Source organism: Melitaea cinxia, chromosome 7 (assembly GCF_905220565.1).
Source record: "Melitaea cinxia chromosome 7, ilMelCinx1.1, whole genome shotgun sequence".
NCBI lineage: Eukaryota > Metazoa > Arthropoda > Insecta > Lepidoptera > Nymphalidae > Melitaea > Melitaea cinxia.
In genome coordinates, this window is record NC_059400.1 from 5674979 (window position 1) to 5702214 (window position 27236).

Below are 27236 nucleotides of genomic sequence, written 5' to 3' on the forward strand. Positions count from 1 at the left end.
TCGAAGAGAATGTTATGCCGTCGGTTCCTGTTGTTATCATGTACATCTGATAGCGGTTGATAGGGAATAAATCTTCCAACCCACATTGGAGCAGCGTGGTGGATTAAGCTCTGACTTAAGCACTGACACGGGGGAAAGAGGCCTATGCACAGCAGTGGGATATTAGAGCATTACATGCTGAAGCATACGGGAAGAATACCACTAACAAATGCTATAGTTTTAACTTATTTAGTATCACAGAACAAAAAAGAAAACATATAGACCTAATCCCAGCCGTGGGATGTTAAAATATTGATCTTATAAAAACAATTTCACATCTTACTGATAAAGTCTCAGTATCTGTAACTTATTGAATCTATAACGATATGAAACGGATAAGTTTCTGAATGTTTTCATTCCGCTTCACACTTCACTATCTGGCAAATACTTTCTATTCAGAACCTTTTTTAATTTATATTATAGGTAATTTCATATTCGAATCTTATTAATAGGTAAACATCGTAAATATTTTACTTAAAGTACATTTACAATAAATGTGAACAAAAAATAAAGGTTATAAAAAATGTATAAGTGTTATATTAACTGTGAAGTTTTATACTAAGCTTCCTATCGCAGCTTTATTGCATTGAAATAGATTATTATTATGTAACTTAATCCAATATCGTCTACTTCTGAATGAATCTTTATTGTGAATTAAATTAATGCCCGTGGTTAAAAATATGCAAACACCTCACAGACTTGTAAATAAGACAGTCTTCTCTATAATTATTATTTAGTACTATCTGATCCGAAAGGGACGTCCTTTTTTGCGAATTATCGAAGTTTAATCACTGTATTCTGATTTTTCTTTTCAATTTATGCGAAATTTTCGCATGAGTTCGCCACGTATATACACATCTCTGGAGTTGTTATATACGTTGAATTTTTTTTCTATCGGTCATTGTAACTTATACTTAAAATATACATAAGTTAAAACTTAAAGAATATCAGGTAAAATGAAACCCAGTCTCTTAATTTATATGCTAGTGTAAATTCGAAACAACATCTGTAAAAGCGTAGAAACGTGTGTATATTATTACGATAGCAACTATTATAACTTTTTGAATTGTTGTAGCTCAGAAACAGTTTTTCAGCTTGTTAGGAATTTATGCACCTTCGAATGTCTAAAAAATGATCGAACTAAATGTTGATAGACTTGATAGATCAGTTCAAATTAGCGCACAACAGCCCGCGCTTTTATTGAGGCAACTTAGCGATCGCAGCGCTACGCTATTTCGTCGATATTTTCGGGACACTATTTTCTATAGCGATCGTTCTCCTCTTCTCTATGCTCCATGGGTCAAAGATTTGTACGATAATGTCATCATGCCGCTGTACGTCACTGCCATGGAGCATAGAGAATAAATAGGAGAACGATCGCTATAGAAAATAGTGTCCCGAAAATATCGACCATCTGCCTATACTTCATTGGTCACCAGCGTGACCAGATTTAGTAGATTTCTACTTTTTTGGTAGATTTCGAGGTACCGGGGTCAGTATCTACTATATAGGTACTCTGCGATTTAGTCGGCCAACTTACAATTGTATGTCTGTGGGAGCACTGTCCATAGATTATACACTTATATACGGTACTTTGACAGTTGTCTTAACTTTTAGCAGCAGTGTTACTGGTTTTGCGTTTTCTTAAATTATTAATTAAACAACTGAAAGCCATGATTTTGTAACAATTTATTAAAAGATAAAATAAGCCTAAGCATCTTTCTTAACTCAAAGAAAAGTCAGAGTCTTACTTTCATCGATTGGGTGACTACAAGGTAAACAATTTTATGTTACCTAAGGACTAAACTACATATTAGTCATGTATACCTAATTTCAATTTAATAAAAAGATTCACGACAGAGCCGTATGTCTATATAGCACTAATAAAGTAATAAAAAATTGTTGCAGATTTTTATTTATAGTTATTTTTATATTTTCTCAGCAAAATGAGCTTAGAATCAATCAAATACGAGCGAGGTAGGCTAGAAATTTTAGACCAATTGTTATTACCGTTGCAAACACGATATGTAAAGGTGCAGGGTGTTGAAGATGGCTGGAAAGTTATTAATAAAATGCAGGTAAGTTGCATTGAAAACCAATTGGAGTTCTCTACTTTAATAAGTTATGTCTGCCAACTGTTTCTTTATATTTAGTTTATGAGATTTATTGTTTAGTAGTCATAATAAAATTCTAAATTTGTTCTAAACAGTAATATTTTGTTATGTAATTCATGTTTATCCTGAGACCTTGTGTTAAAAAAATGTTTATTACAGGTTCGAGGTGCTCCTGCCATAGCAATAGTTGGTTGCTTATCATTGGCTATAGAACTATTAAAAGACGAATGCCTAGACAAGAAGATTATGAGGCAAGAGGTCAGTTTGATAACCTGTTACAAATATTATTGATAGTAAACTTTTCTGTTTATAATATTTTATACATTTGTTCAAAAAAGTATTATATTTTGTCTCGCACACATAATTTACTCCATGGATGTGTTATCTATGTATTAGTTTGACATGAATGATACTGCAATTATTAGTTACCAAATACTTTTAATATCATTATGATTGTTAAAAATTAACAACTTTGATAAAAAATATTTATATAACAACAAACGATAACAAAGATAAGTAACTAATAATAACTATAAAGCTAAATAATTCAAGTTCTACTTGTGACATTATTTATGTAAGCAAGAGATGATGTAATATAACTAAAATAGATATTTCAATTAATCGCAGATTGAAGGCAAATTAAACTATCTGGTGTCGGCAAGGCCAACAGCTGTAAACATAAAATTAGCTGCAGATGAGCTTATTCATTTGGCAAATAGTTTAAGCGCTGACGAAAATGTTACAGCTGATGAATTTAGGGAGAGGTATGTTACCATTTTTTTAATAGCATATAATTATCAAGTTTTTAGTAGTAATATTGAAAAGCAGACAATTTCATTTGTTTGTGTTTGTGCTACATACATGCGGTATGATAGTTCTAGGAAATAGCAGTTCATGAATCATAAGACAGGAACATTAAATGAGCTACACAGTACACTAAACAAAATGTATACTACTTGTAACTAATATTTCAGTTAACTACTTTGAACTAATTATATGCCTGTTATCATTGTTATCTGTTCAAAGTGATACTTTAAGTTTGTTTTATTGTGTTTGATGATATTAGGTATTATGTAGGTTTGAATGTTGATAAGTTTTTTTTATACAACTAGGTTGACAAATAAGTGTTTACCATACCGTTCTACTGTAGGTTATATGCGCCTGCTGGTTGCTTACCACAGGAACAAAACACTGCTTAAGGGCAGTATTATTTAGCTGTGATCTTCTGTAAGGTCGAGCTACTTCCCCAGTCAGGCTTCTACTGATTTTGAACAAGATATATCCTGCTGTTGTTACCTTAAATGTTATTATTTATAGGCATATTTAATTAAACCGGTATTTGTTCTATGTTTAGAATTTAACTAAAATAAAGTCTAAATTTTATTATTTTGGTCAATTTAATAATAAAACTATAATGCTTTTTGTTTCTTAATAAAACAAGTGTGACTTTTTTGGAACCTTTTTTATTCAACTAAAATAAGAGTTTACATTTAATAATAACTATTTTATGAGCCTCTTTAATAATATTAAATCTTTGTACATTTCTCTACCCTCATTTTTCTGTTTTATACTTCTAGGATGTCACTCTGAGATCACTCTTTTAACGCTAAATGCGTAACTGATAATTTAAGTTGGCCTGGCAAATTACCTACCTTCGTAATATATTGATTTTGATTCTTTTTAAAAAGCCTTGTCCTAACAGTAACCAACAAAAATATTGTGTTTTCGCGCAAATGAAAAAAACTGAATTCAATACATCCACAAGTAATATAATTTGGTAGACAAAAGAATATTCAAGTTCATATGCATTATCAGATATAACTCAAAAAGCAATCATTAGATCTCTATCGAAATTTAAATGGGACCACATAACACATAAAAAAATGCTGTCAAATTGAGAACTTTCTCATTTTTTGAAGTTAAAAAAAACATTGTCCCATTTGGTGCAGTAGTTGACAAGTTATGCATGTGCATATACATTTTGTTAATTAATATTTATTGGTATATATATATATTATGACAAAAAGAAAGATTTATTATAACAATGTTTTCATAATTTCAACTAGCTGACCCTATAAAATATGTATTGATAAGATTATAATTTAATTCTATGTATTTTACAATAAAAAATATTATTATCATTTTTTAGATTTATTCAAAGCATAGAGGGCATGTTAATAAAAGATATAGAAGATAACAAAGCAATTGGAAAGTTTGGATCTGAAGCAGTATTAAAATCTTTTGGGGGTGATGGTCATGTCAGAGTTCTAACACATTGTAATACTGGATCATTGGCAACTGCTGGATATGGTACTGCCTTAGGAGTAATAAGATCATTACATGCAGCAAAACGATTAGGTAAGATCTATGTACATTACATTTGTTACATTTATATGTACTGATGACAGTACTAAAGTAAATTCGTGCATTAATTACCATTGCAAGTAAGAAGCATCTCTGCATTAATCATCCTGTGAATATCTCATTGCTAGCAAGTGCCTCATGTCTGTAAAGAACTGCATATTATGCAGATTACTTCAGAGATGATTATTTCATGTTGGCAGATATTTACCCTACTGTCTAATATGTGTAAAGTCTGTTCAACGAGAAGAGATACCAAACGTAAACAAAGCACATCATTTTTTCGTAGCGATGACGGATCAAACAAAATATAGTCTATCTCTTTCTATCTTGTTTGTTTGCTATCTGCTGCACGTCTCTCTGCAAGGTCGAACGATATTTTAACTGGCTTTGAAAACATTCGGCGGATGGCCCTTTGATTGTGTATTATTTATTTTTATTTCATTCCGTGTCCTGAAGTGCTCGGGGTGATATTTATATTTTGATAACAAGTATCAAATCTTATATACATAACTATATTTAATGAAGCAACTATCAAAATATAAATATATTTTACATTTAAAAATTTTGTGTAAGTAAAAAAAAGGTTACAAAACCCTGCATAGTTGAATGACCTCGCATTTGGTTTGTTTACGTTTGGTATCTCGGCTCGTTGAACGCACCATAGTATAGTCTAAATAAGGTAAGTAGATTTATTGACGTAGGGCACAGGCAGGGGCTGCAAATATCCTGCTCAAAATCTGAAGCAGTCTGACTGGGGAAGGACCTCAATCTTACAGTAGACCACTGCTAAATAATACTGTTTTCCAGCAGTATTGTGTTCCTGTTGGTGAGTAAGGTCACCAGAGCTCCAGAGGGGAATTGGGGATAGGGTCAGCAACATGCTTGAAATGCTTCTGGTGTTGTAGTCGCCTATAAGCTACGGTAATCGCTTACTATCAGGTGAGCCTTTGTGTCGTGAGCTTCTTTGCCGACCTAGTTGTATAAAAAAAATGGATAAATGATCCAAAACACAAGAGCGTTAACTTTTCATATTAACAGTTTTTCATATGTAACAATGTAACAGCTAATTAGTTGGTATAAAGCTACTGTGTGGTTACGGCAGTTCGGCAGCCACCCCCTCTCTTCCCGTGGGTGTCGTAAGAGGCGACTAAGGGATAACACAGTTCTACTTCTACCTTGAAACTTATAAAGCTGACCAATGTCAGGACAACCATCCAACTGCTGGCTTTGAAATACACAGGCTCAAGATAGGCAGCAGCATCTTCGATGTGACAAAGCCAGTCCTGCAACCAACCAACAAACCAAACCGCCTGCCCAGTGTGGTGACTATGGGCAAAACACATGATATCACGCCATTTTTGACGCGAACTTGTGGAGATCTACGTCCAGCAGTGGACTGCGATAGGCTGAAATGGATGGAAATGGAAACTCATATCTCGCCTATTGTGATATACATTATACATTTCAACAAACAATGTTTTCGAGATATTGGAAAGAAAACGAAAAATATACATATATATCATGTACTGTTTGCAATTTTTAAATCAATTAAATACAATTTCCAGAACATGTCTACTGTACTGAAACCCGTCCATACAATCAGGGAGCAAGGCTGACAGCGTATGAACTAGTCCATGAGAAAATACCCTCCACTCTAATAGTAGATAGTATGGTATCTGCACTGATGCATCTTCGGAACATTAGCGCTGTAGTTGTTGGCGCCGATAGGGTAAGAAATCACACCAAATCTCTCAAGATCTCAAAATCATCTGTACCTAAGATATGCAACTGAATGCATGTCTTTTAGGTAACAGCCAACTGATATAAACATATGTAACTATTTTTGTAATAAATCTACATATTAATAATTACATACAAACTTGAGATGGAAGTAGCACTTATTTAAAAGATATTAAAATTATTAATATTATGATATTTAAAATTCTAGTTTTAACATCAATAAATAAACTTGTTTACAAGGAAATTCGATGATAACATTCTTGAGGATCTGGTATTAAAATATCGATTTTTCAAAATAGTTGGTAATTATATCATCATAGACAATATATTTAAAAAAAGAGGCTACTTATATATACTTATTATATTGACTAACTAAATATTCATGGAGTTTTTAATAAAATTTAATGTGCACTGAATTTTTAGGTAGCCGCAAATGGAGATACAGCTAATAAAATAGGAACCTACCAAATAGCTATAATAGCTAAATATCACAATGTGCCTTTCTATGTAGCTGCTCCACTTACATCAATAGATATGTCCCTCAAATCTGGAGATAGAATCAAAATAGAAGAGCGACCTGATAGGGAAATGACTCATATCGGCGAACACAGAATAGCTGCGCCCGGTAAGAATTTTTCCATTACAAAACTTTTGCAAACAGTAAAGTCATTTACAATTTGTGCACACTATTGACCACGTGTTAATTTTACAAAATAAACATTTTTATGTCTTTGATATCACTAATCTAAGAATGACTAAAAATATTTATTTATTATTTATAAAAAAATTAAAAACTAAAAACTAAAAATATTTATTAATAGTTATATCGATACAAACGATATTTTTGATATTTTTATTATTGCGAAATAATAATTATATAATTATTGAAATTTATATTGAAATAATAATTATTAATAATTGAATAATTTTGTTTGATCGCTTCGCTCACTTCAATTACATCGACCAGTAATTCAATGTAGATAGACGAAAAAAATAGTCAAGTAAATACGCATTATTAGAGATAACTCAAAACGTACTCATCAGATCTCAATTAAATGGTACCAATGGTACAAGACAAATACGACGGTCCAAATATGAATATCAATCTTAAATAGATTATGTTCAGAGATTAAAGAAAGAGTTTCCACGTAGTAACCAATATCACTGAGTTCACAAATGCAAATCATAATTTCTATATGGCTTGGAATAAATTTATATAATATTTTATTATTGATTGTTAATCTTACCCTCAAAAACATTTTATGGCGGAAGTCATTTACAGTGCATTAACTAGATAGGTATTACTCAAAAATTACTTGTATTGTACAAAAAGTAATTAATCACGATTAAATTTAAACGGGATTATATGAAAAGCACCTTTCAAATAAATAAAGAATCATCGAAATCGGTTCACCAAAAGTACTGAAGTAACACAAAAAAAATACAGTCGAATTGATACCTCCTCCTTTTTTGGAGTCTGTTAAAACTATAGCTATTTAGTCTACTCTCTTAGCCGTTTGCTTAATGAAGTCTTTCTTAGCTTGTTGAGTTTTCTGTTACAGGTTTAGTTATGTTACAATTTACAAGCATTATAATAACAATGTCTAATATTACATTATTTATCACACATTAAATAATATATGACTGTATAGCTAAGTAATGTGATCCAGATAAATTATAAACCGAATATTGTCATAGTTTAAAGCGGTACGTCTTAATATCATGTTATACATCGATATAACGTATAGTACTGTGTCGATATTTCGATATATCATATCGTAACTGGCATCCCTACGCTAATGTTAAAGGTTGTCTGGAAGAGATCGCTCTTTCAGCGATAAGACCGCCTTTGTACATCTTTCATTTTATGTTTTTTTTTCTCTGTTGTTTCTTTTAATGGTGTACAATAAAGAGTATTATTATTATTATTATTATTATTAATGTTTAGGTCAGTAGCCAAACTTTTTTTGCGTTAGTTAAGTAGCTTACCTTATCACAGAATATACGATCGTACATTTTTGAAATACAACTGGTGATTTTTTTCTAAATTTCAAAGTATTGTTGATTAGTCAATTATAAACAAAGACTTGAGCTGGTTAAAAAAATAGATTTATAAATAATAGGGGGATATCATTTAAAAATCTAGTAGTATTCACTAGCATTATTCTATTATTATTATTAAAAAAATCACCCAGCAATGTTTTTGTTATGTATTTTATCTAAACTTTAATATAAAAAGGTGTAGTTGTAGGTTTAAACCATTATTTGTTTATTTGAAAGTGATCCATTTTAGAAACAGTCATATTCATTAGAAAATTACACCATTAGGAGTGAAGAAGTACTTAATCATAAATATCAATAAATTTTAAAATGATGGTGATCATGAATTAGCTGTCTGGGAATTTAAGTTATTAAATTTATAAAAAAAAATCCTATTTACATTTCAATCTTTGCAGGTATAAGTTGTTGGAATCCATCATTCGATGTGACACCTGCCTCCTTAATAACCGGAATAATTACTGAAAAAGGAGTCTTTGCACCAGACAAATTACATGAAGCGGTCTCATAATAACATATTTACATGTAAAATTGTATAGTTCCTAAATTATGTTAATGAATAGTTATTGTTGAACTAGTATTACATGCAACGAATCTATATCAACTTTTAAAATTTTACTTATACACTTAGATAAGTATTACACTATTGTATTTGGGTGATTGTAATCAATGCAAATGTAAATCAACGATTTACTTTTTATAATATTAAAACAGCCATTCGAATAATAACCTGTTTAATGTAATCTAGGTTATATAGCTTTTATATCAAAACCTGTTACAAAGTATTTGAATAAATGTTGTTTTTTATTTGTTTTTCAAAGCTATTTTACCTATACTAAGTTTTATATGGTAATTTTATCGGTTCATCCATGAATTTTAAACACATGAAAGTTAAATGAACCCGTGTTATTGAATTTCATTATTTTTTTGAAGGGGGTAGTTGACCTTCACTGTAACTATTTATTTTCTTAAATTTTATTTCCTAAATTTATTTAACAAATATGGTTTTTAGCTATGATCCTTCTAACATAGACTATATAAGTAGTTTTATAACATTTCAATAAATGCATTATAAAACTAAATTGTTCTTCAGTAGCAACTGGTTGATTTATTTACTTTTAGCCCATTCTTAGATCTTACTCAAAAGTATGGTAACTAATTAGTATTTTTAAAACTTCAGTAATTTATTTTTAACACATAAAATCGAAACGGTTTACTTATGAAGCTAAGCCCGAGTTAATTGTATAACCTTTTTTTTTTTACGTGGGGAATAGTTGTATAACCTGTTACATGGCAATAATAAAATATGTCACTAAGTTAATTCATTTCTTTTTAAAGTTAAAATAAGTATTTGAATATGTCTATAAAATTATAGATTCTTAACTCAAATTTTAAAAAACCGCCTTAACAATATAAAGAAAAAATTTTTTTGCGCAGTTTGTAGTGATCCTGTTTTTTGCTCCGGGGTTTGTAGGTTCGATTTTCACCTCGAATCTCGGTGAAGCATTTATTATATTTATTTACCTATTATTTATTTATTTACCTATTATTTATTTATTTACCTATTATTTATTTATTTACCTATTATTTATATATTTACCTATTATTTATTTATTTACCTATTATTTATTTATTTACCTATTATTTATTTATTTACCTATTATTTATTTATTTACCTATTATTTATTTATTTACCTATTATTTATTTATTTATCTATTATTTATTTATTTACCTATTATTTATTTATTTACCTATTATTTATTTATTATATGCGTAAGGTCATATATATCGTTAGATCATCGGTGAAGACTGGATGAGGGTTGCGGACATCTGAAATATCTGGAATGAACTCGGGGGAGCTGTGTATTGCGCTAGGCTGAAGTGAAGTGAAACGATTTATGTACCAATTGTTGTGATCTAATATAATTGTTTTGTATCAATACATCATCATGCATCAATACACGATATAATTGTTTTGGATCAATCACAACTAACAACTAAAACATAAAAGAACGAGTGTGCTTTAGACGACAAGACTGAAGTAACACTTGTGTAACTCGATCTAACTTATATCTCCCTCTCAACTTGCGTTCGCCTCGCTCGATCACACTTCCTGCTCTCGTCACGCATTCACGAGCTTACTCCCCCAAGTCAAGCGTGCGTCAAGAAGTTTTACTTCTAAAAAGGTGTCGTTCATTAGGCTTGAATTCGATCGTTGTCGCCGCGAAGCCTTCATGTTATTTTTTGTTTTTAGTAGCGGATATTTCTGACATTGAAAAAAATCTACTGTTTTGGCGAAGTTACGTGAGCAAAAGGTTTTTGACATCTCCGCCTCATTGGTTACAAGGTTTCAGGAGAAGGACTGGACACTGCCTTAATGAGTTCGTCGGCGAAAATTTCCTGCAACTCAGTATCATACCATCTTCACCACGTTGTTAGTCATCTTGTCCAATATATTACTAATGGTTTCAGGTGAATTGAATTGATATTTCAGTTTCTGTTATAACTAAATATATTACCACACTTGGGATATCTTCTTTCTAACACTTCTGTTCCTGTTTCATCGAAGTCCTTGGGTAATTATTTATTAGTTTTAGGCTATTGAATTTTATCAGCAATAATTCCATGAGTTCCTTAAGGGAATGCATTTTTTTAATTTCGGATTTCAAGCTAATTTAAAGAGCTTGTAGCTCCAACCGACGACGATATTGTCATCTTTGCGGAGACGCTGGATGAGTTAGGCCAAATGCTGGCCGGCCTAAACGAGTCCTCCCGACGTGTCGGTCTCTGTATGAACTTGGATAAGACGAAAGTTATGTTTAACAACCAAGTCATACCGATACCGGTATCGGTCGATGGTACCCTTCTCGAAGTTGTTCAGGATTATATTTACCTAGGCCATACTATCCAACTAGGCCGCAACAACTTCGAGAAGGAGGCCGATAGGAGGATTCGGTTGGGCTGGGCGGCGTTTGGCAGACTCCGTCGAGTCTTCACTTCGAAGATTCCGCAATGCTTGAAGACAAAAGTTTTCGAGCAATGCGTCCTGCCTGTGTTAACATACGGAGCCGAGACGTGGACACTGACCAAGGGACTGGTCCACAAGTTTAAAGTCGCTCAACGTGCAATGGAACGGGCTATGCTTGGGGTCTCTCTCAAAGACAGGATTAGAAATGAGACTATCCGCGAGAGAACGAAAGTAACCGACATAGCCCACAGAATTAGCAAGTTGAAGTGGCAGTGGGCTGGTCATCTGTGTCGCAGGACCGATGGCCGTTGGAGTAGACGGGTCCTAGAGTGGAGACCGCGTCTTGGCAAACGCAGTGTGGGACGTCCTCCGGCCCGTTGGACCGACGATCTACGTAAGATTGCCGGTGTAGGCTGGATGAGGATTGCGGAAGACCGGGATGTGTGGCGCGAACTTGGGGAGGCCTATGTCCAGCAGTGGACTGCGATAGGCTGAAGTGAGTAGCTCCAACCTAGAGAGTTGTCTTTTGACTGGAGCTGATCTTTCGCTTCAGTCTGTAAGGCTAATAATCGATGCGGAGGATTCACAGGTGCATAACCTGCAGAAGAGATCCAACGCTGCCTCCAGGTCTTACGGGAAGCAAATCGCTAGGGCAAAGTTCAAACACTAGCAGAACTGGCGAGAGAGTATTGGGCTTTCCAAATGTAACCGGTGCCTTTCGGTCTCTTGCCGAAGTTGTCAAAGGTAACTTCTTTTAGTCTTCGAAAACGAAAATTCCTTACACTCTTTTTGCGTCGAGTTCAACTCTTGACGATGAGGGAAAAGCCCCATCGAGCATTCTACAGTGCGAGCACGCGATGCGTAATGTGCGTTTTGAGCAAAGTGCCGTCCGTTGTGTTCTGCATTCCCTCGACGTCAAGAAGTCCAGTGGTCCTGATGGTATCCACACCACTTGGATGCGTAGTTTGCAACCAATGTGCGAGCTTCGCGCGCATTCTTTCCACGTACATGCAAACTGTAAATGACCTTCCTTGATGAGGTTTTCCCTGAACGCAATAATTTGGGGGTTTTCAAGCGTCGAGTGTATGCATCTTTTCCCTAAACATCAGATGGCATCGTCCACTCTTTTGCCCCCATTGTTATAAAAAAAAATTATTCATAATGATTAACTGAATCCCGAAATAAACGATGCAGGATGTTATCAACTTTTGGGCGCACGCTTAACTCGAAAAAGTGGATTGCTTTTTTGAGTTTTGTCATTTCTGTAGTGAAACCTCTATAGGCAAGTATGACAGTTTTTTTAATGTTTTTTTTCAGGATTAAGTGACATTGTGGATAACATTTTGTACAAATTTTTGCTTACAGACGTTAGGGGCCCCGTATGTAGATAGGGGGCCCCGTATCATTGATACGGCTGATACGGCGGTAGCTACGCTCCTGTATACGGTCGAATTTAGTAACCTCCACCTTTTTTGAAGTCGGTTAAAAAATACGTTTTTTGTTACAGTATAAAAGCCATATTGTTTAATACAGAGTTGAAATACCTATAAATATACAGTAATGTTAACTTGTCTCGACGACGGGCATAACGTTACTTAAGGAATAATGACACCTTAATTAATGTTATCTCAGAGCCATTACACAGGTATATTTTTAGCAATGTTAACTCATATAATGTTATATTTAATGTTACAGATCTTTACCTTTACCGTTAATTGCTACCGTTACCATAAGCAGAGCTTGGTAACGATATCGATAGCGTTACCAAGACGTCACTAAATAAAGGTGTGTTTCCGACACCTCTTACACGTTACAACATCCAACAACATCCGTCCAAACATTGGTCAACTCGACGCGCGGGTATCCCTAGCCATATGCTTATATTACTCTTTGCCCTAGCCGCACTGCGCCACGTCACGCGGGCGGTGGGAGATTAATAAGAGCGGCAATAGGGCAATTATTGACGTCAAGGGTAAAGTTATCGGTACCGTTATAATTCTTTTTACCGGTAAAATTTAATGTTAAAAAATGTTTCTGTATTTAGTTACCGTAAAAAAAAATCACTTTCAATTAACCGGTATTTTATAATAGTTGTAAAAAATATGGTTCATGAATATGGCAACATTCAGTTGAATTCCAATATGTCAGTCAATTCTGGAACTAGAACTACTGAAATTGCTTCTACCAGTAATTTTTAGATAAATTTAGTGTTACTTATGTGAATATAAATAAACATGGAACAATAATGCATAAGTGGAATTGTTTTAATTTGTATTATTTACTAAACCACAATTGGTTCCGTTTTATAAGTTGATTAAGTTTAGACAAATTCTAATTTGTTGTTATTTATTGTTTCAACTAAGCCAAACCGAGACTCCGCCAGTAATTGAATCTTTCGCTTTGTTATCCAAGTTTGTTTAGTTATCGTTGTTTAAGAATAAGATTTGTTGTAATGTAAATAAAAAATATTGTTTGCACGCGCATGCGATTTTATTGAAAACAGACAAAGGTTTTGTGTGGTTCGAAAATCAGCTGTGTGTGCGATGACTTAGTGATACCAAAAGTGTGTGTTAGTAAGCGACAATGTTTAGTGAAATTGGATATACAATTTTTCTACTGCTCGCATTCCCGTATATAGACAGTGGTAAGTGTATTGATATTGATTTATCTCTATCGTACTTTACTCAGACTCGTTTACAGTTATTTACCAATACAGATTTCTACGAAGTCCTTAAAACGATATTGCATTAGTCATACTTGGTTTTTAATACTCATTACTCACAATGTAAAACTGAATTTTATGATTGAAACATTTAACTTTACCTCTTGTTACTTGTATTAAGAATACATATTAAAACGAACATAATGAATTTAGATATAGTGTTGTTACATTTTTAAGAGAACTTTATATTGGTATAAAAGTTGTTTATTAAGTTTTTGTGATCAACATCATCGTAAAGCTATTTTTTTTAATTGAGATAATGATGAATAAATCAAGAGAAACAAAAGTATGATAGACAATACCCCTCAGCCGTTTCTAGTTTATTTATTTTTTTGTAATTTTTAAATATTTAATATTATTAGGTTTTGCAACTGAGAAAAATATAACAATAATTCTTACGAAAATTATTTTTCTTTCTTTGTTTCTTATGTGCAAACAAAAAGTATAATCTTTGTTATTTATTAATGATGTTTAATATTATTACAAACAAATACATAGCAATTAGTCATCTTGCAGTTTTACTTACATGATACCTAAACATACCTATATGCAAAATTAAAAAATCGACAATCCAATTTACATATTACATTTATTTTGTTGTAAAAAGGTTATAAATATATGATTTGAGTATTGAACTAAATGTGGTATGGTTTTATATCATCAGGAATAAAATGTAAAACAATGTAGGTACCTATATATTCATTTTTATTATATGAAAATGAATATACACATCAGTTTATATGATGATGAACTGATGAACATATACATTATAAATATTTTATATGAAATAAAATAAATTGACGAGGAGATATTTAAAATACATAGTTTTCAACTATTCTCATTGTTTTTACAAATTAAATAATTTTGTTAACTATATGAAGCATTTTTTTATATAAGTAAGTATTTCTACCAATGAATTCAGTGCAGTTTATCTAGGCCTTTTTTTTTGCTTTTTGACAATAGACAGAATAAGAGTTATTATGTAGTGTTAAAACAATTTCTGTCGTCTTTGAAGATCTTAGTCTCTTTTAAGTATCTGCAAATGAGTGTAGTCATAAGAATAATATGATTAGTATGATATGTATAATTAATGAAAATCATAAAACACATAGGGTTTTCTTTAAATGGGAATATTAATTTTTCATCGTTTGCAGAAACTAATTATAATATTGTATAATATAAATCATACTATCTTTTTTTTCCTTATACTTTTGTATGAGCAAAATATACAAGAACAATAATTATGTCTTTTTAATCACTTAAGTTTAATATTTTCTAATAATAATTAATAATTTCTAATAATAATAATAATAATTAATTTATTATTATTATTAGAAATTATTAATTACTTTAGTTGTCAATGTATGTATTTTTTTTTAGTTAAAACAGAGTACATGCAGATACTGATAGGAAAGAATTAAACATAAAATACAACAAAATCACAGTTACTTATTCACAGTATATTTCTAGTTTCTATAATTCGGTGGTTAGCAACTAGATCATCGGCTAGAGGAAAGGATATAAAGTAATTATACATTTTATATTTTGGGCCATATTAAAAATACTTTTCGATAATATTTTTTTACCAAGGCATTTAACTTTTATTAATGCTAAACTCTCCTTCTAGTTGTTTACCAGCACTTTTACTTTTAAATTGCTGGTATGAAATGATTTTGAATCAACACTAACATTTTAATTGAGCAGCTTTCATTTTTTATAATTCTTTTTTTTAAATTTCAAATTAAAGATGTTAAACAAGAAACTTATACAATAATGAAAATGAATTTAGGTCTTTTTTGCACTTCTGTTACAGTCCGTTCATAGTATGAACTTGCTATTTCTATAAATTAAGTTACTGTTTTAAGAACGGCTAATATTTTCTAATCCTATTAGTTTTGTTACAAATCTTTTAGAATTCCTCAGAAAAGACTTTAAAGAGATTAAATAACAAAGTGATTTGATGGTTATCAAAGATTTTCAAAACTCTTTCATTTAATTTATTTCTTACTATACAACGTGCGCAGTTTAACATGTGTTATGTTGTGGACTATTTATATAATATAATTACTAGCTGACCTCGCAAACTTTGTTTTGACATATATGTTATTAACCCCGTTAATCCCCTCCCCCTTATAATTCTCAGACCTACCCAATATGCACACAAAATTTCATAAAAATCCGTCCAGATTTTTCACTGGGGTATGGTAACTAACATTGTTTCACGAGAATTTTATATATAAGAATATGATATGACTATATATGACTGATAAATCATACTGTAAGTTTTATAATTTAAATTATAGCATGCCAGTAAATTATAGTATTTATTACGTTTTATTAAAACAGCATTTAGGGATTATTTTTAGATTTACGGTTATATACAATGAATAACATAAACATTATTTTCGAAATAGTGTTTTTGTGTTTTTTTTTTTTTAACAGCAGCGTAACTCGTAAAAATTATTGATTCTCGTAATGTAGCTCGTAACAATTATTTATTCTCCTAATATTTTTACAAGCATTTCCAAAAGAAAATATACTTCTCGATTCGATGAGGATTTTTATCGCCTTCGAAAAATTGTGACAAAATATGAAACTCCTACCAGCGTCCGATTTAAGAAGAGCGATTATTACCACCGATCGGTCGAACACGACGGTATATTATTTTTTCTAATAGTTGTAGTACAGTAAGGACCTGAACTACATGTATTGTCTGATTTCAGTATTTCAATTAGGGTCGAAAAATTGAAAGCATATGCGTATCACGTTCGATATCCATAACATTTACATAGCAAGTTGTATGATAATTTTTAGAAACTTGTACATAATTTTTTACTTCTTTGTAGCAAAACCTAAAATAGTGCTAGCATTTTTGACCTTCATGTCCGTTCCTGTGTTCCTGTGTGTCATATTTCTTTCTTTTCGCTTCGGTAACGCAAGTTTCAATATACAATAAACACATAAAATAGCAGATTTGTGGCGACAATATTAATTTTATTTTATAAAACAGTTTTTTTTTTAATTTGAGTATTTGTTTATCCTAGATACAAATTTTATTTTATGCTTACTTACAAAATATGTTTTCGATAATTGTATTTGTTCGCAAACGAAATAAAACCGACTTCAATTACATCGACAAGTAATATAACGTAGGTAGAAGAAAAAATAGTCAAGTAAATACGCGTTATCAAAGATTACTCAAAAAGTTGTAATCAGATCTCGATGAAATTTAAATGTGACCACTTGACAAAACATCAGCTTTCGATTTAATTAAAAATCATAAAAATCGGTACACCCAGTAAAAAGTTATGCGGTGTAATACAACGTAGATCGACGAAAAAATAGTCAAGTAAAATCGCATTATTAGATATAACTCAAAAAGTAGTTGTTAGATCTCAAATAAATTTTAATGGGATCAAATGACACGCACCACCTTTTGATTAAAAAAAATTTTGACGATATCGGTCCACCCACTCAAAAGTTCTGAAGTAACATACCTACATTAAAAAAATACAGTCGAATTGAGAAACTCCTTTTTTGAAAGTTGGTTAAAAAGCCAATATGAGTAACTTGCAGCAACCATTTAGAATTAGGATAAACATGTATTAGTAAAAAAATGTTAGGCTGATTGTAAAGAGAAGGAAGGTTAAAAAAAAATAAAAGTAAAAAATGTCAAATACTGTGATGGGGTAAGTTAGTAAGTAGTAGTAGTAACAGTGTCGCGTTTCGTTGACAAAATAAGTATGGCTACTGGTTACTGCCAGTTTTTTTTTTTCAAATAAAATATTTATGACTCCATTTTTAAAATTAAAAATTGTTTAATATTTTCAATTTTTTTAACCGACTTCCAAAAAAGGAGGAGGTTCTCAATTCGACTGTATTTTTTTTTTTTTTTTTATGTATGTTACATCAGAACTTTTGACCGGGTAGACCGATTTCGACAAATTTTGTTTTAATCGAAAGGTGGTGTGTGCCAATTGGTCCCATTTAAATTTATTTGAGATCTTTTGAGTTATATGTATCTAATAATGCGTTTTTACTTGACGCTTTTTTCGTTGACCTACGTTGTATTATACCGCATAACTTTCTACTGGATGTACCGATTTTGATAATTCTTTTTTTGTTGGAAAGGGGATATCCCTAGTTTAGTATCGTGATAAGGAAACCAGGATCTGATGATGGTATCCCAGAGAAATCCAGGGAAACTCTCGAAAATCCGTAATAACTTTTTACTGGGTGTACCGATTTTGATAATTTTTAATTTAATCGAAAGCTGATATTTATCATGTGGTCAAATATAAATTTTATCGAGATCTGATAACTACTTTTTGAGTAATCTTTGATAACGCGTAGTTGCTTGACTATTTTTTCGTCGATCTACGTTGTATTACTTGTCGATGTAATTGAAGTCGGTTTTTTTTTCGTTTGAGAGCAAACACAATTATTTTAATGTATGTTCGGGGATAACTTCGTCGTTTATGAACCGATTTTAATAATTCTTTTTTTGTTGGATATCCCAAGTGTGGTATGATAAGGAAACCAGGATCTGATGATGGAATCCCAGAGAAATTGAGGGAAATCCTCGAAAATCATAGTGACGACTAGTGCGTTTGTAAATTTTTTTCGTCTACTTATGGTATATTACTTGTCGATGTAATTGAAGTCGGTTTTTTTCGTTTGCGAGCAAACACAATTATCAAGGTTTATGTTACCATAGTTGATATTATCATACAACTATAGAAGAGCACCTATCTTCATATCTTGTATGTAGTAGGGTGAAAACTCTCCTTAGATCCTGAATTTGTGCTTAAAAAATATATTTATATCAGTTAAAATATTTGGCACTTCGTCGCATCAGATCATCAGCACAGATGTCTCGAAGACTCATGCTAAGCCTTAACTAACTTGGTAGGGTAACCTTCATAGTAGCCTGTAAAAAATAGCTATGAGTGGTGAGGTCGCCAAAGCACATTTATTTTAAATATTGTAAAATGTTTTATTCATGTATATTGTGTACAATAAATTATTAATTAAATGGTAGATAGCTGATGTAATAAGGAGTAACATAGGTTACTTTTATTTTAGAAATTTATTTATTTTATAACTCTGCGAACTGAAAAAAAAACTTTTTTGTTAAATTTCACGCGGATGAATTCGCGGGCACAGCTAGAGTTTATAAAATATACCTTTTAAAATACGCTCTAGTATCTATATATTTACTTGCATATAACTTACATGACATTGTGTAATATCTATGATTACTGGTAGTAAATTTATATTCAAAATGTTGCATCATTGTTATGCATGCACAGAACAATGCATGGATAATGATTATCCACAGTGCTCATATTATTTTTATTTCAGTAAGCGAACTGTTACAGCCTTACATATGTTTTATTATTTACAATCTGTATCATAATGAATTAACAAAATTGGCCCACGTGACTGAAAGTTTCTATATGTGGTGCGAACGCTTTACATAAGAGTAAATAAAAATGTGACCAATAGTTATATCTAGGAATGATAGTACCTTCTAACAAAAAAAAAAAAAACAAGCTCTGGCGCTCTATATTAAGTATAGAGCGAACAGTACATAATATAATAAACGCGTGTATTATTTTAAAGGATTCATGTATTTGTAATAATTCTCATGATATCAAATAACATATGGATAATACAAGTATGCAACCATAATAATTCACTCCGTGCTACTTTCACTGTACCGCAGTTCTTTCAATGTTCAATGATATGTACAAAGTGGAGGCGCGAAACCAGTTTCATATTAGATAGGTATATCTGATTCATAGCCTAACGGAACACCTAGCTATTTACTTGTCATTCATGTACGTAGACTTGCAATTTTTACGACTTCCCATCAAATACGGCTAAACTTGTATCCTATATTTTTAGTTATTTTTGGAACCGTTAATATAAGTATCCCGTCATTCCAACACAATAAAAATGTATCATTATTCATGTACCTATATTACTAGCTGATCCGATAGACATCCTGTCTTTCGAACATTCAAACGCGTAAAGATAAAATAATAAAAGAAAAACGCCTAGGAATATCGTAATCATCTAGCGGTATGTAATATTTTTTACCTATTCTCGTACTTACCGAATATACACAAAAAAAAATCTACTGAGACGTTTCTGAAGAGTGCGACAACAAATACTGTGTGATACGAGATTTCATTCAATTATACGAAGTTATAATAAGTTATGCACTAGGAACAAAAGTGTTATAAATATCGTTAATAAACAAAAGGAAATATCCACTTGTAACGTCTATTTGCATCCTTCACATCGCGCTTCTGCCAACGAGGGGATTATTTGTCCTGCACGGTAACAGAGCTATTTTGTATTACAAAACCTTTGAAAAAACTTTTCTACACATTGTACTAAAATTTGCAGTTGTGTAAGTTACCCATTTTTATTCTAATATTTTATATGAGCTCTTTAATAATATAAATGTAATTACTTCCTTTTGAAACCGAACGTTGGGTATGTAAAATTATTTAAAATAGAGTCGCATGTAATTTATCATTATTCTCTGTGTACAAAAAATAAAATAAACATATATTTTAAATGTTTTTGCCTGTGCTAATAAAAATTAATAACAATCAATCATTTAGCGTATTACAATACAGTTAAAAACGGTTTTAAAGTTAGACAACTCGGAGAGATGATGATACTTTAGATATTACAAGAACCTGTAATTGGTAAACAAAATACAACTGGTATTCATTTTGTAATTAAATTCCTATGAAAAGAATTTGGATAACCGAGAAAGTCAGCATTGTTTAATTAGCAGATATTGGTAAAAACGTAAAGGTCGTTTCTTCGTATGCTTAAGGAGCGTAGCTATCGGTGAAGTCATCAAGTCAACTCACTCAATTCGACTGAATAAATCTTTCTTGGAACTCGCTCATTCATGACTAATTTCGCGGCAAGGTAATGCTTTGTCGTTTGTGATTGTTCAGTGTAATTATCATTTTCGGCGGCTATTCTTTTTCTTTTTTTATCTTAAAAAATATTGAAATACAGGGGCATTTACGATTTTTGTTACCATTGTAATTAATTTGATAAAAAAAAGAAAAATATGTAACGCGTACTTTTTAATTCTTGATCGATTAGACAGTGCGATTCACCGAAATTTTGCGATAAATCTTATATTTAGGATTAAAACAATTAAGACACGTTTTATCTGTGAGACTTATCAACAGCCTAATTCATAAAGTCTAAGATCGCGCTGCAAAGTCATTACGTTCATCACGTCATAATCAAACTCTTATTTCTACTAACCTTTATGAATAGGCAAATACATAACAGTGTGCTAGTAAAAAGTGTCCGAAAATACTTTTAATTAAAATGATTTTCATTAATTTACCAAAAAAATTCCATTCACTTCTTGATTAAAAAATGAAATATTATTAAAATCACAGCAATGCATATAGAAAATTTGAAAAGCCATAGGTGTTGGCTATAACCACAGGTTTGTAAGCAGATAATATTTTTTTGTATTTTTATGTTCATGAAGTCTATATTTACCTATTCTTTTTTATATCAAACTAACTGTGCTCGCGACTTCGTCCGCGTAGAATTTATCAAGAAAGTTATTTTTCAGCTCGCAGAGCTATGAAATAAATAAATTTAACTAACTAAAATAAAAGTAGCCTAAGTTACTCCTTATTACATCAGCTATCTACCAGTGAAAGTCCTTTCAAAATTGGTCTAGCCTATTCAGCGATTATCCGGAACAAACAGACAGACGGAAAAAATTGTAAAAAATGTTATTTTGGTAAATGTACCGTGTAAACCTACATCCATACCTATGCATTTAGTAAAAAGCGGTTATTTTAATATTACAAACAGACACTCCAATTTTATTTATTTGTATAGATTAAAGATTAATTTTTTTAATATGATGTGATATACCGCTGTCTGCGGGAAAATGGCAAAATATTACCTGATGAGTGTAGTGATTTTAGTGCTCGAAGTATTGGTTGTTATTTGGGTATTGCTGTCGGCTATGACGCCAGAATTTTAACTGTAAAAAATCATAAGATTAGTACGTACGTAAATTTGTAGTCATGTTATAGCTCAGTCCGATATAAATCGTAGAAACAAAAAAAAAAAATGAGTGTTTTCCTTATTCTGTAAAATTCGTCACTGTGTACTTAAGACCTTCTTGCCACTCTTTGTTACGCGATATTGCAGTATCAACGACCAAATCTTTATTATTTTGCCGCAATAGATCTTTTTGTTTTACAGCTGGAAAACACTTTAAATCGTACTTATCTATGTTTACTTCTTTGGTGTTTTTTTCCTGAGAATTCCAATACGTTCAAACAAAGCAGACATTTAAATAAAAACGGTTGTCAAAAGATTTATTAAATTAGAAGTGAAATAAACCAGACGATTCCGCAGTTTCGCGGGCAATTTTCAAATAAAACTCGAAGCGATACCATTGTACTTATGTAAACTGTATAATGGTAAATATTAGTAGTTTGGCAGCGTTTTGCATCTGGGAGGCCGTCAGCGGCCGTCAAACGTACGGGAAGCGTTTAAAGGCAGCACACGTCACGCTGGTCGTGACCTCCCCGGTTCAACGAACGCCCCCGTCACCGTCATAGCCCTCGCGCACAGCTCGATGCGTCAACCGTGTCTTTTTGCACGATCACGTGTGATTCTCATACGATTACAAAACCACTGTAATGTAGCTTCGGCTTATCAGTAATCATAAGCGGATGGTATGAAATCCGGTCGCACAGTCGACGATAACAGATTTAAGAGAAAAATTATTAAACTACAAAATATAATTCAATAAGTAATTCACGGGGTAGCGTTACTCGGCTCGACTTGTATAGCAACTTCGTTGAAACGTTTCTGAACTGCACCGTCGTAGTGTCATTATCTGCAATTATGCAACGTTATTATACTCTAACATCATAATTCACTCTCAGGTTCACAGGTTGAAAATTCTCATGAACTCCAACAATAATTGTTTGGAAAAAAAACGCCCTAGAACGAGTTACATTTGTTGTACGTTATTACGATCTTTTTAATAAAGATGGACTAAGTCGTAATAATTTTTTTGGTTAAACACGTTTCTTGTCGTGTTTATATTTTTATATAGTCTCTTTTATATAATATGTTATGATCGTTTTAAAATTTTAATGTAGAATATAAAACTCGTTCTTCATTTTATAGCCCTAACACACATACATATTGGTATATTTTTATTGTAATTACAATAAGTATTCGTAAGACAATATTATTTTATCCCTCAGTTACTACTGTAAAATTGAACTAGTTTCGAATATTCCTGTTTAATTTAATTACATAATATTTAAATGACGAAATAAATAAACGCTCAAACTAAAATTTTATTGAAATATTTATCATTATTATACTATTAGTAGCAAAATGTAACAAATTATTTATTTTATAAGTTATATATATTAATATAATATTAATTATATTATTTATTTTTTAATTTTGTAATAAGCTTTTACCTATATTATAACAAAAGCATTAAAGTTTACCGTGTGTGTATTTTGTAGATTTTTATATCTCATATGAATACGCTAAGGTTAAGATGTTTGCCTCCCGCCTCCCTTTTTATAAAAAAAACTTCACAATTACTCCACATAGATTATATATATCATTTTATAGATAATTGCTTGCCCTACCGGCATTAACAACTAAAAAGTTGCTGTTGTTTTTGTAAATTAATTAATTATTCAAATTATATATATATATATATATACATTGAGAAACAATACAGCAATGCTGCCATCTGACGGCTTTAATTTTGAAATAACGTCATTATGATTGACGGTCGGTAAATTTTTTGTTCAATTTCAAATCAACTCACGTAAAAATACTTTTTTGTAATTTTGTAAAGTCGTAATTTTATTATACTTATTTAGAGCTAATTATTCGCACGGGTATTGCTAGTTTATATATTTGTTATAGACTAGCTGACCTGGCGAACTTCGTATCGCCTTATTTTTTTCTTAAACATAGTAATTACATATATCAAAATAAAATATAGCCTGTTTTTCAAGTTAAATCAAACTGCACACGGCAAATTTGACTAAAAACTTAAGTAGTTTAGGAGTCCATCGCGGACAAAAAAAGATTTTATTATTCTTTAATTATTTTATATATCATCTTTGTATGATATAATATATATTTATTATGCATTTATATATGTATGTATTTTATTGTATATGTAAGTATTATGTATGTTTATTAATATATATTATCTATGTGTACTTTATTCAAATATTCTAATTCGCACACCAATTATTTGTTTACTTCCTAACTGCAGTTTCTATTTCGTGTCCTATACCCAAAGGTTGTCTGGAAGAGATCGCTCTTTCAGCGATAAGACCGCCTTTGTACGTCTTTCTTTTTAGGTTTTTTTTTTGTTGTTTCTTTTAATGGTGTAAAATAAAGAGTATTATTATTGGCTTTGAAATAAATAGGCCGAAGACGGGCAGCAGCGTCTTCGGTGCGACAAAGCCAGCTCTGCGGTCACCAACCCGCCTGCCCAGCGTGGTGACTATGGGCAACACACATCAGTTCACGCCATATTTGGCGCTCTAATATAGGTTAATATAAAACATTAAAAAAGTTGGAAAATTACAAAACACATTGTTTAAACTACACGCGTTTGAAAAATCGCAGTACAGGACAACGGATGTATCAGATCAGCTAGTTGAAAATAAAAAAATGATATGTTTAATTAACAGAAAATTATGTTTGCTTGCAAACCATAAAAATACCGACTTCAATTACATAGACACGTAATACAACGTAGGTACACGAAAAAATAGTGAAGTAGGTAAATACTCGCTATCAAAGATTACTCAAAAAGTATTCATCTGATTTCGATCAAATTTAAATGGGACTACATGACAAGCAAAAGTTCGCGTGTTATCGTCGACTCAACCCTATGATAGTGTTCAGACTTAAGTGGGCTGAAGTCCCCTTAATGGCAAACGTTGCGGAAGCTAAGCGACGCCCCACTGAGCTACATGCAGGTAATCCCTAAACGCGATATCTGTTCAGAAGGGGGACGAACTACTCCCCTCCATTCGAAGACCTTGGTAAGCTTATACGCTTAACGTTTTTGGTATTTATAAACTATAAATTGTTATTTAAATTTATGTAAATAGACTTTTTCAATGTTATTCAATATATATATACATTTTTTTTAATCATTAAAGGGAAAGGTTATTCGTTTTTTTATTAAAAAATTTTTACTCCATACATTTTAGTGAAATATTTATGTATAAATGATTTAATATATTAACGCTTTAATTATTATTTATGTAAAGGATAAACATATATAAATAACAAAGAAATAAATATCAATGTATGCAACAGACAATCTGCATTCATTCTATGTTTAGATAACGCATAAAATATCTATTTTGTTCAAGATCTACAATCAGTCGACAATGTAACTGAATAATAGCTCTCTAGTCTGGCAAAGAAATTAAAAAGAATATAAGACGAACACAACAAAAAATTAATAAATTGACTACCACAACAACAAAGTTTGTTAAAAATCGATTTCAGATTCAAATCTGTTTCATCATTTCAGCCTATCACAGTCCACTGCTGGACATAGGCCTCCACAAGTTCACGCCAGAAGTGGCGTGAACTCATGTGTTTTGCCCAGTCACCACGCTGGGCAGGCGGGATGGTGACCGCAGGGCTGGCTTTGTCACACCGAAGACGCTGCTTCTCGTCTTCGGCCTGTGTATTTCAAAGCCAGCAGTTGGATGGTTATCCCGCTATCGGTCGGCTTTTTGAGTTCCAAGGTGGTAGTGGAACTGTGTCATCCCTCAGTCGCCTCTTACGACACCTACGGTAAGAGAGGGGGTGACTATATTCTTTACTACCGTAGCGACACAGCGTTCTGCAATCTGTATTGATGAGTCAAAGATTTTAACTGTTACTTAATACCATGTCTCTTTGTTGACGAGAGTATTAATTTTATTTGTTTTTCGTATTTTAGTTCATCGGAACAGCTTTTGACGTTATATATATATATATATATATATATATATATATATATATATATATTCTATGTATGTTCGGGGATAACTCCGTCGTTTATGAACCGATTTTGATAATTCTTTTTTTGTTGGAAAGGTGATATCCCTAGTTTGATACCATGATAAGGAAACCAGGATCTGATGATGGAATCACAGAGAAATCGAAGGAAACTCTCCGCATAACTTTTTACTGGGTGTATCGATTTTGATGATTTTTAATTTAATCGAAAGCTGATGTTTATCATGTGGTCACATTTAAATTTCATCGAGATCTGATAACAACTTTTGGAGTAATCTTTGATAATGCGTATTTAATTGACTATTTTTTCGTTTACCTACTTTGTATTACTTGTCGATATAACTGAAGTCGCTCATTCTTCGTTTGCCTGCAAACACAATTATTTGTATTTATGCTGTTTTATACATATAGTTATAAAGCTCAAAGTAAATTAAAATCACTCGAGTAACAAATGTATTACAGAATTGTGCCTAAGTATATATTGATTTTATTTATCAGGATCATGATTCGGCTCACACAATACGGCGAGTAGATTGGACCGAGGTAATGATTTCTATGGCTTTAAAAATTCTAGGAGTAGAGTTTTAGCCCGAGACAAGTTAAATCGCGTTACAACCTTGGGAGGCCACGCTTGGCCGAGCATGACTCGCCACACGCAGTAGCTACCGAAACAAACTTAAGTTTAAATCTTTGTTTCTTCCATATCTCGACTATACGAGAACGATATGTTCTAGGCGAAACCAACGAAAATTATTTGACTTTTGTATTTTACTTCTTCTGATCGTTTTATGTAGGAAACTTTACTATATAGGTAGGTACGAGAATTTAAAATATTAGGTATATTGTTAATTGTAACTATATGTGTCTATGTGTATATTACTTAATGCAGTAGAATAAATTTAACCGACATAATATCTCTAAAAAGATAATAGGGAATCATTATGAAGACCGAGCCATCCAGCTTGAATTGCAACAGCAACGAACTCTTTGAATAAACACATTGAATGGACAGAGATGCGATGCCAGACGTCTCGGTCAGTGCTTTAAGATAATAACATTGACTCATGCCTCGAAGATATCAAGGGCTTAATTACTTTACTGCTTTGCCAAGACGTTATGTTATTTGAATAA

The 27236-nt window shown here is 31.8% G+C and overlaps 2 protein-coding genes across 2 annotated transcripts in view; both read left to right on the forward strand.

Moving 5' to 3' along the window:
* The first annotated feature begins 1981 nt into the window (after window positions 1-1981).
* On the forward strand, window positions 1982-9135 carry LOC123654957 (methylthioribose-1-phosphate isomerase). Its single transcript, XM_045590810.1, has 7 exons — window positions 1982-2117; window positions 2313-2411; window positions 2781-2917; window positions 4303-4511; window positions 6083-6246; window positions 6681-6882; window positions 8714-9135. Exons 1-7 carry the CDS (start codon window positions 1986-1988, stop codon window positions 8824-8826), a joined length of 1056 nt encoding a protein of 351 aa, XP_045446766.1. The 5' UTR covers window positions 1982-1985; the 3' UTR covers window positions 8827-9135.
* Window positions 9136-13867: 4732 nt separating this feature from the next.
* LOC123655262 (disintegrin and metalloproteinase domain-containing protein 10) overlaps window positions 13868-27236 on the forward strand; it is a 91529-nt gene continuing 78160 nt past the window's right edge. The window contains exon 1 of the mRNA XM_045591079.1: window positions 13868-13934. Coding sequence (XP_045447035.1) covers window positions 13868-13934 — 67 coding nt within the window. The remainder of the gene's footprint in view (window positions 13935-27236) is intronic.